The sequence below is a fragment of the Oncorhynchus tshawytscha genome, linkage group LG16 (genome assembly GCF_018296145.1).
Source record: "Oncorhynchus tshawytscha isolate Ot180627B linkage group LG16, Otsh_v2.0, whole genome shotgun sequence".
In the NCBI taxonomy this organism is placed as follows: domain Eukaryota; kingdom Metazoa; phylum Chordata; class Actinopteri; order Salmoniformes; family Salmonidae; genus Oncorhynchus; species Oncorhynchus tshawytscha.
The window spans coordinates 60,924,740-60,941,087 of record NC_056444.1 but is presented as its reverse complement, the minus strand read 5'-3'; the positions used below and the strand labels follow the sequence as shown (position 1 = coordinate 60,941,087).

General features: G+C 40.7%; 1 protein-coding gene across 1 annotated transcript in view; it reads right to left on the bottom strand.

The window, feature by feature from the left end:
- Positions 1 to 3,069: 3,069 nt before the first annotated feature.
- Positions 3,070 to 16,348, bottom strand: part of pex14 (peroxisomal biogenesis factor 14) — a 105,066-nt gene continuing 91,787 nt past the window's right edge. Inside the window, exons 7-9 of the mRNA XM_024375656.2 lie at positions 13,636 to 13,733; positions 7,125 to 7,216; positions 3,070 to 5,644 (exon numbers count right to left, since the gene is read on the bottom strand). Coding sequence (XP_024231424.1) covers positions 5,149 to 5,644; positions 7,125 to 7,216; positions 13,636 to 13,733 — 686 coding nt within the window. The 3' untranslated portion in view covers positions 3,070 to 5,148. The remainder of the gene's footprint in view (positions 5,645 to 7,124; positions 7,217 to 13,635; positions 13,734 to 16,348) is intronic.

Sequence of the window (16,348 nt, the reverse complement as noted above, 5' to 3'; positions counted from 1 at the left end):
ACTCTTACCACTGCTACACAATAAAAATAGACCTTTACATTTAGAAAATCCCACCGAGCCTCGAGGAACTTAACGCATCGATATGACTCAGAAACATTTATTCCAGTGCTAAAATTGACTGAAACATGTAAGTAGGATATTTTGGTCAAAGGCAGTATCTTCTAAAACTGAGGTCGTCACCATTTATAATTGGGTTGGGTTTGGATTACAACCTTGCCCACTAACATGAGATGAAACAGCTGCACTGATTGTGCCCTTTCCAATTGTAGCTTCCAGACAGTAAGACAGACCTGCCCACTGCGCAGCGGACTAGTTTACATAAGACAACACCTCGCCAATATTATGTTGAAAGAGCTCTTGGCCCCTAAGCCCTTTATGGAGGGCCCACTTGCTGATGTGTTGGATAGGGATCACTCCAGTCTGCCATTGTTTTGGGTAAAATGAGAATTGAGACTATGCACACCTGCATCCCAACTGCCACTTTTCAATATTCCAGAATTCTAAACCCATTCGCAAGTGACTTGTGTCCGTCCGCGACCTGTTTTGTAACATTATTCGCTATGAAACACTGCCAGACAGAAGTACACTCTTGTAATAGATAGAGAAAGTTGTAAAAAAAAAAAAATGGAACCGAAACAGACGTTGCCACTCGCCAGTGACTTGATAAACTGATTTAGCTAATGTGGTCTGCCTGCTCAATGTGCCTGCTAGCTACTACTAGCTAACTTCATTGACAAACACAGAGATGGAATTTAGCTAGCCATCTAGTGATAAACAGCATGTAGCAGCTTGTACTTTATTTACAATAGTTTGACAGCTTGCTGATGATGAAGTTGTACACAGGTTCTCAAAATCAGTCCTGAGCACAGCCAGAACCACCTGACTCGATACTGTCTGCAGTGCACTAATCTCGGTTAACCCAGAACTAAAGTCTTGCGTAATTTGTCAGACGCTCAATTGAGTTCTGGGTCCATACAAGTTAAAATAATAGATAGAACGCAGATTGGAAATGGAACGAAGAGTTCTACCCTCTCTCTTTGCAAGTTAAGTCTATGGGTCAAATGTTCACTCACCTTTCGAAATTCGAAAGATTCTAACAACTGCGAAATCGTGATTTGTCCAAAGCACTGGAACTAATCCTGCTCGTTATCTCATGCATCATTTAATTACAGATTTCTTGATTATCTTAATTCTGACTATTTTGAGGAAGTGGTAGTGGCTATGTTGTTGCTACAGTAACTGCCAGGGTACGAAATGCGAACATAACACACCCACATCAAACCACACACCCCCAAGACCAAAATAGTATTTTTTTTAATGAGCAGCAGAAAAACAAAAACATGCTAACATGTTTGTTTGAATTAATGTAGCAATGTCTTTGTTAAAAAGACACGACTGGGGCCGGGATTCAATTTGATCGCCCTTGTAGACAATGCGGCTTTTAAAGGCAACGTTAACTCATTCACAGATGTCGGCTCAATTGGAAATTACATTTTATACGACAAGGGTGTAGGGGTGTAACGGTTCGGTATGTATTGCGGTTTTGTGGTCACTGTTCGGTTTCGGTACAGTGTGAAAATGAAATGCCATTCAATGTTCAGTATTCACAATGTTCCTAGCATTGTCTGTTGTGAGAGGATTGTTGGGCCTCTCTGCATCTGCCAACACCTCAAATGTGTTGATACATTTACGCCAACATCACCGCACTATACTGGAGCAAGATGGAAACTCAAAGAAACTACACAACATCGTCTCCCCTCTGCATTACAAGATCGATAGGTAGGCTATGTTTATATATTTTACAGGCTTTGTTTAATTGCCGCGGATATGTGCCCATTCTCGATGGTTGAGAATAGGGGTTTTCGGCACATTGTGAAAGTGCTCAAGCCATGATATAAACTTCCCTTTTGCGCCAATTTCAGCAAACCGGTTGTATCCGCTCTATATAAGCAAACCAAAGCTGAGTTTTGCAATGAATTGTTCTGTGTTATGTTTACTTAACAGTGACCGCCCATCACGTTACCCCGGAGTGGGAAATGTACCGTGCTCCAGACATGCCGCCTTTATGAGTCAAACGTGCGCATCTGGACTAAAGGAGGCAGTGTCATGGTGCGTTTGTTACCACGTGTGAATTTACCATTTGACTTGAAAAAACCACTTGAATGGTCCTCAAACTGGTTATTTAAAGTGGGAAACTCTCCTTTAATCCTAAGAACCCACTTCTCCCACATGTTGACCTCTGACGTCATCTACTAAGGATATGGCCTCTATAACAGCATTTTCAGTAGTTAAATGCAACAAAGCAATCTTTTTTTTTTTTACTCAAATTTGTTTACAAGTATTATAGCTGATCTTTTTAGTTTATGGTTAATGCAGCTTGTTGGCCATGAGCCAATCGGCGTTTCTCAACGAGTTCAAATCACATGAATGTATCCAACTGGTATTTACGACTTCACAACTGATAAATTCCCACCTCCCACATGGTTACAAAAGCAGCATCAGAGTGGAAAAGATGCATAGGCAATTTTCATTGAGAGTGGCGACATACTGTTAACATTTTATCCAATTTATCTCTGTCCATCGCCGTTGTAATCTACTGGGAAGCCAAAATGTTCCAAAACTGGAGATTAAACGATGATTGAGGATCCTCCAATTCTGGTTTATTGACCCCACCACTCGCTATGATCGTACAGAACTAGTTCTCGGCTGCGTCTCACAAATAGACAGTTTGAAATGCGGCAATTACGATTAGAATGATTTGCTTACAACCTGCGCATAAACTCTAGTTGTTTTAATGGAATAGCCTGAAATGTTTTTTTTTTCTCAGCTCAGATTTACTCAAGAATCAGACATACAACGCAGTGTAGACATAGCCTATAGGCCTAGAGTTATTATTTTGTAATTTAAAAAATAATGTATTCATTCAGGTTCACAGTGCGAACTGAAGTCGCCTTACCAAACAGTTTGGTACAAACATGTGTACTGTTACACACCCCTACAATGGCGCTGTACCCCAGTGTCAGATTGAATCACGGCCTAATTGATTCGATAAAAAAGTGGCAATTAAAGTAACTTGAGATAAACCAAATTTATTACAATAATATACATTTCTGTTTGATATCAGAAGCTCATACAGTCACAATTATAAGCTGGGTACATTTTATACATAGAGGACCAGTCAGTGAAACTGCAGTAGTTTAAAAGGCATGAGTGACACTTGGGGACCTCTCATTTGAGCAATTCTGCCACATTATCAGCCAGTGGTCTTCATTCGCAGACAAATTCATAGATCAGAATGTCAGATCATGTCCAATACAATTGCAAACAAAAGAATCTCTCATGACAGTATCATACTTCAGATTCTTTACTACCCTGTTACTTCTATTCTAATAGAACAGCGTTTGCGGACTATGACTGCTGCCACTTAGAAAGGTTCACCTCCCTCTACCGTTATTGTGTTACTTTGAAGGCCCTTTGATGCAAGTTAAAATACCACAAGAGAGCTGATACCCTCATTTTCACTCGTGGACCTTTTTTCTCTATCTCATCAGCTGGCGAGTGAGTAATTTAATAAGGTAAGTATTCATACATTACTTTCAGTTCCCCCTCCCGCCCCCACCTCTGCCTTCAGAGCTAGATTCCCACCTGCCACAACATCCATGGCGACATCCATTGTTTTATACGGTTTAATTACAAAATATTGGCGCTGTTTTAGCGTAAAAGATTACTCACTGTAGGAGGCCTATATAATTTGGACCGGAGGGTTTGTCATGAAATAAAATATAATACAACAGGGCTTTCACGATTAGATTTGCGCTTTTAGCCTCCTTGACATTTCAAGCTGCATGAACTAATACATCTGTTATTTGTTGATCATTTGATTATTAACATACTTCATAAACCAATTCAGCTAGCCCTGCTGGAGACTGAGATGCAGCTGAAGAGGCAGGCTGGGATCTCTCTCACCACATACAGAGTGACAGAATGCACGAGGCAGCCCCTTTAGAAAGAGGTAAAAAAACACATTTATCTTCCCTTCCTTTCAGCGCTCTTGAACGCTCGTGGAACAAAACCCATCATCGTGTTCTAATCTCAAATTTCAAGGCTTTTATTTCAGCCCAAATGCCACCTCCTGGCCTTTCTGAATTATTGACAGACTGACACCAATGTGAGGGGACACATGAAAGATCCTAAACGTTGCCCTAGCCTAACGCTGCCCTAGCCTAACGCTGCTTGTCCTCTCCCTCGGCTCTGTTGACAGGCTGCGTCTGAAATGGCACCCTATTCCCTATGGAGTGCCCTACTATTGGTCAAAAGTAGTGAATCGGATAGGGAATAGGGTTCTGTTTCAGACGCAGTCCCAGTAATATTTTCAGTGATCTCTGGGATGACTTTGAGACGAGTACAGGGGGACAAGCCGTCTGACTCCTTACATAGAACTGAAGAATATAGGGGAGCATACAATTTCTTTGGTGTCCAGAACAGGTTACTCAGGCTGAGTACCAAATGGCAACCTATTCCCTATATAGTGCAATACTTTTGACCAAAGTTCTACAGACCCTTGTCAAAACATAGAGAATAGGGTGTCATTTGAGACACAACCTACATAGGGAATAGGGTGCCATTTGGAACACATTCTACATAGGGAATAGGGTGCCATTTGGGACACACCCTCAAATGATTCTTCAAATGAGCTCAGATACATTGGAAACCAAGCTCACTACACCAGGTGATTATTGTCGGTCATGAAAATTGACAGTACCAAGTGCCACACAAGGAATAAGAGAAAGCAGGATTGCAAATAATTTTTGATAGTAATTTGTATTGAATATTGCTCTTATCTCCCCCATCCTGCTGAAACGTCACATTACTTTCCCAGGCATGCAATCGTTTTGTTTGAATGATGAAAAGTAAATTGATGTAAGCCAGGTGCTTACAAGGGGCAGACACACCAACATTAACCTTTTTTTTTTGCTATGTTTCTCAAACCTTCGCTCATAATTGAGATTGTTCACTATATAACAGAGGCAAAACAGTACAGTTACAGAAAGGATGGTCAAATGGGACCAGACTGAAACAGGACCTTCAAATGAAATGAGAACCATAAGGAAAAAGGGGTTTTGTTGTGCTTTGTGCTCACGGTCTGGTCTAATCCACCTCGCTCTCATTGCTGGCCCCCTCGGGCCTCCTCAGCTTGTCCACCTGTTCGTTGATCTGTCCGTCCCCCCCCCGACGATCCTCCGCTGGCACGCTCAGATGCTCCTCCTCCTCCACATGGCTCACGTCATCTTCCTCCTCCTCTTCTTCCTTCACATCCTCCTCTTTCTTCTCCTCCTCACCCTGCACCTCCATGCGGACCTGATCCTTAAGGTCCAGGGGGGGCAGTGTGGCTCCTCCTCCCAGCCCCACGCCATTCTCTCCGTTGAGGCCGTGGGCTCCGTCAGGACCTCCCAGGGCGTCTTGGGGGCTGTGGCGGCCATCTTTGATGGGGGAGGAGGAAGCCGACTCGTTGCTGACGGGGGAGATGTCGCTGCTGCTGTTGGTGTGGTTGATGGAAGGAGAGCTGGTGGAGATGGTGGCCGGCTTCAGGGGCATCTGCCAGGATGGAATCTTTGGGACGGATGGTGATGCGGGGAACTGCCTCCTGGAGAGAGATAGAAGGCAGGGATATTCGTTCAACACACATGTTATCCAAATCAAAAACTTGTACACTGAAAATCGAAATAAGCACAGTGGAAAGATCACTGTTTCCCATAGTGGGAACACATATACACTACCATTCAAAAGTTTAGGTTAACTTAGAAATGTTATTGTTTTTGAAAGAAAATAACATTTTTAGTCCATTAAAATAACATCAAATTGATCAGAAATACAGTGTAGATATTGTTAATGTTGTAAATGACTATTATTGCTGGAAATGGCAGATTTTAAATGGAATATCTACATAGGTGTACAGTGGACCATTATCAGCAACCATCACTCCTGTGTTACAATGGCACGTTGTGTTAGCTAATCCAAGTTTATCATTTTAAAAGGCTAATTGATCATTAGAAAACCCTTTTGCAATTATGTTAGCACAGCTGAAAACTGTCGTTCTGATTAAAGAAGCAATAAAACTGTACTTCTTTAGACTAGTTGAGTATCTGGAGCATCAGCATTTGTGGGTTCGATTACAGGCTATTCCATGCGAGAAATTGCCAAGAAACTGAAGATCTCGTACAACGCTGTGCACTACTCCCTTCACAGAACAGCGCAAACAGGCTCTAACCAGAAAAGAAAGTGTGGGAGGCCCTGGTGCACAACTGAGCAAGGGGCCAAGTACATTGAGTGTCTAATTTGGGAAACAGACGCTTCATTAAATAGTACCCAAAAAACACCAGTCGTCAACAGTGAAGAGGCGACTCCGGGATGCTGGCCTTATCAGTGTGTGTATATATAAATAAATAAAAGAAAAATAGGTAGAGCTTTTTTCAACAGCCAGATGTTCTCCACACCTGCTAAAGATTGGCCAAGATATTAAATTATATTCATTAATTCTTTCAAGATCAAAAAGAAATGGTTACGCCTTAAAAGGGATCTGCACTAAAGGAATACAAAATGTTTACTGCCTAATCAGGTCATTTGAAAATAGGGAAAGAGAGAGAACAAGTTTGGCGACAGATGGTGCTTCTGTGTTTTTCTTCGCTGATTAACCCCTTACGCAAAACTTATTGTGAAAGTCAGGCAAAGGAGAGTGAAACAAAATACTTAAAAGCTTATTAGGATGTACACAGGAAAACAAAACATGTACAACCTGACAGTTCTGAGGCAATTTTCATCTGGCTGATTTTTCCGACGTAAACTGTTGCTTTGAGCCTCATTAGCGGCACTGAGTACATAATCATGCATGCTAATGACTATTACAAAACAGAATCCATTTTCATGCTGTGACAGACAGACAGTGCCAAACAGGGTAGAGCTGAAGGCACTGCGGAGGAAGGTAGTAGGCTGAGCTTCGATAACGATTCCCTATATATTTTTTATTTGATTTAACAAGGCAAGTCCTACTACCTTTCGCCAGTAGTGCACTAGATAGGGGATAGGGTGCCATTTTAAACGACGACACGCAGTGTTTGAGTTATTACCTGCCGAGAAGCAAGCCCTTCAATGACCCTATTTCAGCTTTCAGATCGCCGATGGTCTGGGTATCCAGGATGCGGTTGGTTGAAGAGGATGCCTATTGGAAGAAGAGGGAAGATAAACTATAACATACCATGGGTCAGGGAGCATACAGTACAGTCTAGGTCCATAAGCAACATTAAAAGAGGACAGAAAGCTACTTTCGTCAAGCATGTTGCTACATCTCTGTGATCTTCATTTGTTCATGCGACCTAACAGGATAACACTTTCAAACGAGAGAATGGTTGAGAGGGCAGCGATGTAAACAAACAGAGCAAATGCCTAATGCCACACAAGCTGGTGTGTAATCATATCACAACAGCATGTGAGTCTACATACAAGTCCCCATGTGACGGGAGAGGGGTGGGAGCAAACAACAAGCCTCTGGACTAAAGTTCATCTTTGTAGACAGGATCGTCACAAAAAGGTAGTGGTATTTTCCCAAATGGCACCCTACTCCCTATATAGTGCACTATTCTTAATCAGAGCCCTATGGGCCCTAGTCAAAAGTCGTGCAGAAAAAAATTGGGTTTCACTTGACTGTGGATCATTCCAATTTTTACATAGTTTTCCATATTTCCCAAAATGGATTAGGGCAGGATGGCAGTTTTGGATAATGAACCTTATCCTGAACAATAGGGGCATTCATAAGGCAACCATAAGTTGACAGCTATTTTTCTTCTTTTATCAAAGGTGAGTGTTATCACACACAGCCTGGCATGGCATGAATTGCGACAGGGAATGACGGCTAATTGTAGTGGCCTCTGGCAATATTTGAATAGCAAATAATTTTTAAAAAATCCATCCATTGTATTTCTGTTCCAAGCAGACGTATGAAGTCATTCGTCAAAAGAAAGACACAATATGTGAACATGTAGCCAATAGCGTCGATTTTGTTTGTTTCTATGACATTTCAGTCCTTCTATGCAACTGCAATAGCCAGCGTGAACCAAATTGCTTTTAGCTATCACTGTCTTAGTGAAAATCCACATTTGGTTAAAGACAAATACACTTTAGCATTTGTAATGGACACTCCTCAACCGGGAAAATACTCTTAAAACCAGCCCATATTCACCTGGACAAGCAGGTGCTTTTGGACCCTTGGTAATCTAACCGAACAGACCTGCACCTCTATCCTTTTTGTTTCTGAAGGGGAGAAGGGCGGTATATGGATGAGACCAGAGAAAAGGAGAAAAACAAAGTGGGGAAAGGAGGATAAAATTTATACTAAAAAACTGTAATTAAGAACTCCAGACTCACTAGAGGCAGCTAGTTAGGAAGCTGAGACACCCTATCACGGTGAGACGGATAACTTGGTCTCTTTCAATTGTAATTACATCTAAGAGAAATTAATTGAATCACATCTGAGAGGGATCAGACTCATTTACATCGGAGGGAGGGAGAGTGCGGTGTTTTCCAGGGAACATCAGGGGCCGTATGTATCAAGCTTCTCAGAGTAGGAGTGCTGATCTAGGATCAGGTGCCCCCTGTCCATGAAATCTTATGAATTGTGATCTAAAAGGCAATACTGATCATAAAATCGGCACTCTTACTCGAAGACGCTTGATACATAAAGCCCCAAAACCGTCCTGGGTGTGCATAGGTAGGAGCCTTGGTGAAGACATTCATGGTTCACCTCATTAGAAGCATCTTAATACCAGGTCTCCCCACGGCCCCCCACATAATAAGGTTGGAATGTGCTTCTCTCTCATTTTACCTTTGGAAAGAAAAAATGTTATTGCTCCACAGGCTGAGGCTTCTTCTAGACTTCCAAGACGTAAAACTCTAAGAAACAGGGAAACGCTTCACAGTCATGACGCCTACTTAAAACTGTGGATACTACCCAAATGGCACCCTATTCGCTACGTTGTGCACTACAGCGAAGGTTGACGCAACCGTATGGTAGTTTTGGCCGCAGACATAATATTCCTGCATTATAACCACGCTTATTCATGGCAACATGACATATGTCAGCTGGCATTATACACCATGCTAACTGAACATAAGGTGTTATGTCATGTTGACATTGTGATTTCAGAAATAGTCATGTGGTCATTTCCTTTGTCAAGTGTGGCATGACACCATGTTCATAATAAAGTAATGTACAGAAAGCATTATAGCAGCATAGTAAGAATTACATGCACATAATTGAATCTTCTAATTCTATTCATATGATTATAACTGCCCCTATAATCACTTTGCGTACTCTGGCTTAAGAACGGAGACTTTGATCTATGACCAGTGCTGTTAAGCGCTATACAGTTTCCTCTTAACTGGTGTAATAGCTGTGTTCCTAATCTGTCTTGAGTGGTTGCTTGGGTGTGATAGGGGTCAGCCCCTTTCTGCTGCTTAACTAAGTGGTTCCAGAAAAATATATTACGAGCAAAAGAGAGAGAAAAAAATCTAACAACTCCTCCATGGATGGCAATGCGTGAAATAAATGAAGATAAAATGCCTACGGACCATTAGCAACAGATAGGATCTTAACAAGCCTTGTTTCAAAATGTCTAAAGGCAAATTAATTCACAGTTACTCCACCAGCCGACTGTGTTGTCTTTTTCCTTGTAATGCATGTATATTTATGGTAGAATTAGCTTCAAAAGAAATCCCCGAGGAGCGTTTTCCAGGGAAAACACGGGCGCAATTGATTTCAGTCTATTTATTCTACTTTCCCAGTGCCGGAGTGCTTCTTCTGGTACAGAACAGCAGTTTCTTAATCTTCTATGTGCAGCCACTAATAAAGAGAACTATCACTGAATTGAGACAGCGGAGCAAACACAGTTAACTGGCAGATTTGTAATGATAATGGGACCAAAATAGGGGGCTACCCCTCCTGTTAACATTGGAGACGAATTACCCTGAAGCCTATTCATTCTTCACCGAGGCATTTAACAGTAGTGGTATGATGTAGCTAGGTGATCATTTTCAAAATAAGTCATGATTATAGAGTAAATACCCACAGAGTACATTTTGCTGGGCCCTCTGAGGTTTGTAGGCAGAAATATATAATATGTGTGTGTGAGTGTGTGTGCGCAATCTCTCACTTGTATAATGACATCCCCAGTCAGTTTGTGTTGGGGTGCCATATACATTGCAATTCAGCGGTTTCCAAACTTTAAGAACTGTTTACTTAGCAGCTGATGAAACAGAAGTCGGCATGTGTTTCGGGTTAAATGCACATTTCCGCGTTGAGAGGTATAATTGCCAAGAGTGGCGCACTTTGAGCGGCGAGGGGAGAAACCCAGAAAGCCGCTAACTGCAAACGATAAGTAGCTCGGCAGCTCCAACATGTGTTCTTAATCACACGCTCCGGACCTGAAAACAATTTCCCAATTTCCCATATGGCCTGGGAACAACAGGGCTTCTACGTCTCTCTGTGGAAAATTTAAGATCAACACTATAGCTATAAAGCAGAGTTTATGATTTGTTTAATGGGTGTTTTGATGTGAAATATACTTTTTATACACTGCCGCCTTCCAACAAGGCACTCATAGCAAATGAAGCGGGCACTTTTTAATCCAATCTGTGTTTTGGCAAAAAAAAAAAACATCTCTTGTTCTCCAGTGCTGCAGATGTAGTTCATTGTTTAAAGTGGGCTTAACAGTGACTGGATCGGACTGGGGCTTGCCAAGACAAAGAAAAATGGTACACACAAAGTTCTGTTTGCATAGTGGCTCAGTTAGGGTTTTGTCCACCCCCTCCCTCCCTCCCACCCAAAAACACAACTATCCTTTCAACTCAGTTTAGGAAGCGGCGTGGGGGCAAGAGAGACTCACTCGAAAATGAGCTATGAGTCGGCGGTTTTGATTAACCTCATCCAGGGGAGAGATTCATATTTTTCTCTGCCGTTTGCAGAAACAGATGCGTACGCATATGTTTTCCTGCGCCATCCAGATGCTACAGACGAACACCCCATGTGCTTAACAAGCTGTGGACATAAAACATTGTCTGAGATGGTCTTGATTCCAAGGGAGTTTTTTGGGCCGATGATCATAAAACGATTTATGACAGCGTGATAAAGAACAAGTAACATTTCATACTTGCACTTAAGTAAACCAATTTTTTTTGACATGACGAGTTTTAAAACAATCATTCGGCCCTTAGCACCTAAACGGTTGTAACTGTGGATTGTGAAAGTGGACGATAAAATTTAAGCCAAGAACAGAGTTATGGCAGAAGTTGATAACATCATGGATGTCATGATGAGATGACAAACTGAATTGCTTTCATGGAGAACTGGCCACACAATTTATTTTCACCAAAGTTGCTAAGAAAATGTTGTGATCCATTTAATAAAGACTAGAGACCAGCACAATTTATAAAAAAGGTGTGGCAGTAGCAGGAACAGCGACATCTAGTGGGTGAACTTCGTACTTCATTTATGGAAAATAATGCAAGCAACTTCAAAGGATTACTTCTCTATAAAAGGGAGAAGAAAAAAAAGCATCACCAGATTCACAGGGAATACATTACATAGGATGAAGAAGCAATACTCCAAGCCACACCACCATACTACTTGTGAGACAGAGAACTAATACGGTATACGGGTTGTTGGGTTGGGATTGGGGTGTGGGGGATCCGTGGGTGGATTTTGATCATTTTATTGGATTTCTCATGCGATACTCATTGTTAGGAAGAATTATGGTCCAAATCAGATGTTAGGTACTATATTTATTGAAGATTATATGAATCCTATAAATGAATATGAAAATGTTTTGTTCAATCAATTTGCTTAATTTTCTCAGAGATCAAATTATATTTTAACAAAAGAATGTTTCAGGAATGCTAATCTTATGTTTCTAACACATTTTGCACAATCTGAGATGGTGGTAGGAATATCTATCCAGATATCCAAACGGACGTTAGTAATCAATTACTTGAGTGAGTAAATTTGGTAGCAAAAACAATGTGTAGGCCTATTTGGACAATTGAAAAGCTTTGTTATAAATGTAATTACCATTGTGTCATTGTTACCTACATGGATATACCATGACATTTGACTTAATTTAATAAACAAACCTTTGAATGTAATTTTTATAACGTCTTGAGCTAATACTGTGCATTTAGCCCTCCAGTCTGCCCTGACATCGGTATGCTATTTTCGGCGCTTCAAATAGCAATTACAGGTGTTCACCTAACCGAGTTTCCACAAGATTGGCACAGAGCAATGCAAAACACTCATCAGAAAACCTTTTTTGTAATAGAGTCAAATCAAAGTTTATTTGTCACGTGCGCTGAATACAACAGGTGTAGGTAGACCTTACAGTGAAATGCTTACTTACAGGCTCTAACCAATAGTGCAAAAAAGGTATTAGGTGAACAATAGGTAAGTAAAGAAATAAAACAACATTAAAAAGACAGGCTATATACAGTAGCGAGGCTATAAAAGTAGCGAGGCTACATACAGACACCGGTTCTATCATGGCGAAATTCAGACTTCTCTTTCCCCATAGTGTTTGGCTAAAACCAACAGTGAAAAGCAGCCTGTTCGCTGTTTACAATTGCCATGTGCATTTGAGTCAGTCTGATTGGTCAAGAGAGCTGAGAGTTTTATTTTATTATTTAGACTATTCTGATATCTGAAAAAATTTCATGACATTATTTGAATTGTAAAATAATCTCAAATGCCCATCCCTTAGATGGTGTCGAAATTCTCTTGTGCTTTTTTTGTTGTTGTTATTGTTGGTAAGGGCACGTTAAGTAAGCATTTCATTGTTTGTCTACACCGGTTGTTTTACAAAGCATGTGACAAATAAAATGTGTATTGAACCACCTTTTTCGATCTTGTCTCATCGCTGCAACTCCCCAACGGGCTCAGAAGAGACAAAGGTCGAGTCACGTATCCTCCAAAACATAACCAAACCGCACTTCTTAACACCGCCTGCTTAACTCGGAAGCCAGCTGCACCCCCAATGTGTTGGAGGAAAAACCATTCAACTGACGACCGAAGTCAGCCTGCATGCGCTCTCCCCACCACAAGGAGTCACTAGAGCGCGATGAACCAAATAAATCCTCTGTCTTGGGTCATGTTCATTAGGGCATGCATCGGAAAACATTTTCAAATGTTTCACAATGGAAAACGAAGTAGTCCCTCCCTGCATCAGTGCGTTGTCTTTCATTTGGTGCCTTATGAACAAAACCTTGAACTTTCCACTAAAAACAGCAGACAGTTGGAGTGTGTTCTACTTCTTTTTACCACTGGCTGTAGCCAGACCAGACCTGGTTCAAATACTAAGTCAAACACTTTCAAATACTTGTATTGCATTTTTTGTTTTCCCAGTAAAACAGAACCAATGAAATTGTCCCAAAAGTTGCAGCCTAAAAAATCAAGCACCACTCAAACACATATAAAGTATTTGATCTACGTATTTGACCCAGGTCTGAGCCAGACTAGTGTGTACGGCACCAGTAGCCTGAGAGACAGGTGAGATTAAGCATATTTGTTTGAGTGTGTGTGTGAATATGATGATGTCGTACCTCAGAGGTAGATAGCTCCTGAGACAGGTCATGCATTTTCTGCTGCTGCTGGACCAGGAGGTCCTGTACTGTAGCCAGGGTCTGCTGGAGCTGGGTCACTGCAAACAGAGACAACAAGTACACTTAAAACACTAGATGTCAGCTGATACTAAAGTTTTATTTAGTAGAAGCATAAAGTAGAGGAAGCTGGAACATTTTTACTTTCAGTTAAGTTACTCCAGAGAAGTCCAACTCAAATACAATATCTAAAAACAAAACAAAAAATAAAAAGTATAGGCTAAGTCATTTATTAACCTCTTGATGCTACCCATCCCGGATCCGGGATCGTGACTACGGCTCAAGCTCATTAGCATAACACAAAATGTGAAAAAATATTCTTAGACATATTTAACCTCCACACCTACACAAGTCCAATAGCTCAAATGAAAGATAAACACCTTGTTCATCTACCCAGCAAGTCAGATTTCTAAAATGTTTTACGGCGAAAACATAGCACACATTTATATTAGACCACCACCGAAACAAAAGGCAAACGGCGGCCATTTTGTCCCAGAAAATATAAAATTTAAAAGTAGGATTAAAAAATAAATAATTCACTAACCTTTTGAAAATCTTCATCAGATGACAGTAATATTACATGTTACACAGTACATTTTTTTTTTTCAATAATATGCCATTAATATCCATAAATCTCTGTTTACAATGACGACATTTCAAAAATGCTACTCAAAATGTCCGGAGAAATTATGATAGCTCGGACAGATAACGTCAGATAACAAGCAATAAACATGACTAAATAGACATGTTCTACATATAGTTACAAAGATACACTTCTTCTTAATACAACCGCTGTGTTACATTTATTTTTAACGTTACAGAATTCGTTCACTAGTCTATGCTATGAGTCGGCGCTCAGATATTAGCAGTGTCTCCTCTACGTTTGGAGTCCACAGAAACCCAAAATAACCACATAAATATTCCCTTACCTTTGATGTTCTTCGATCAGAAGACGTAGAAGGAGTCATACTTACCCAATACATCGTTTGGTTTCAAGTTGTGCGTCTTTGTATTAGCATATGCTAACAGCTTCAGCTGAAATGCACCCAAAATAACTTCTGCTCCTTCTGGTCCGCACTCTTGCGCAATCAAACTTCAAAATTACATATTATATGTCGACTAAACTGGTCAAACTAAGTGCAGAATCGAGCAAAATGATGTTTTTATCATGTAAAACAATGATAATCGCAAACAAACGAACCGGCTTCAACTGGTGTCTATTGGAAAAGAACGTTCCCCAAATCGGCCGCGCTAATAGAGTGCATGTATGTGAGAGTGAACCGGGCATTTTCGCCCGCCAAAGGATGAGGGAGCGCGAAATTCAAACAATGAACGTGCCAATTGAAAGCAGACATCGCGCTGAACAAATACATACTGTTCCCAGATCGGTAGCTGCCTGGGAAGGGTGGGGGCGATGACGTCAAAGTTGACCCAACTTTTCTCTTGACAAGAGAGAGTTTGGGAGAAAGGCTGCCCTGAGAGTTCTGCTTTACATACAGACATAATTTAAACGGTTTTAGAAACTTTAGAGTGTTTTCTATTCAATAATTATTATTATATGCATATATTAGCAATTTTGGAAAAAAATATTTTCAGTTTACTATGGGCACGCACTTCCTCCAACGGGGGCAGTATTGAGCCATAAGCTCAAGAGGTTAAAGTTGACCTCTAATATTTATAATGATATCCAATAACCAGTCAAATTGGCCCCAGCTTTTCAGTCATAGATGCTTTGGGATATTTTTGACGTGTAAAATAAAGATATTAATCTCTGGTGTCTGAGCTTAAATCAAATAACAGTCTCTAACCTTCCATTATCCATGCAGACACTGGCTTCAAATGCATCTTAAATCCTCAAACGATCAACAAAGGGGGGGAAAATGCCTCATTTGGGTGGATGCTTCCAGACAAAATGTCCCGCCTAATCCCAATAAATATTGCTCTTTTCTCATTGACTTTGAAGATTGAATTATTTCAAGTGTTGGTGTAAGAAGAGGGTGTATGATTTCAAATAACACGAGCCCCAGTTTGTTGGCCCCTTGCTTTCCAGTTGCACGTGTATTACCAAACAATGCATTAAGTTTCACCGACTGATTCTATTACCGAAAGACAATAAACATTCATATAAATCACTGTCGTGCAAAGTGTTAAATCAAGCCTAATCACATTAACATCAACAGATATTGTAGCTGCCAACACTTGAGGTTGGTGTCAGCGAATGGTTAAAAGCTTGCCTACTGTGCAAGACTGGACAGACACCAATGTGCCAGTGCTGAGCTATAAGCATCCGTTTGACGAAAATGGGACCCTGTTAAGACATGACGGAAAAACTTTAGGTCACCTGACATACACTCTCCTCCGTATTTATTTGGACAGTGAAGCAATTTCTTTTTAAACATTTGGCTCTATACTCCAGCATTTTTTATTTGAGATCAAAATGAGGAGACAGTGCAGAATGTCATATTTTATTTGAGGGTATTTTCATACATGGTTTAGTAGAAACAAAAGCACTTAATGTATTTACTCTCCCCCATTTGAAGAAGTCCTAAGTATTTGGATAAATTCACTTATAATGTATTAAGGTGGTCAAAAGATTAGTATTCGGTCCCATATTCCTTGCACACATTGAATACATCAAGCTTGTCACTTTACAAAC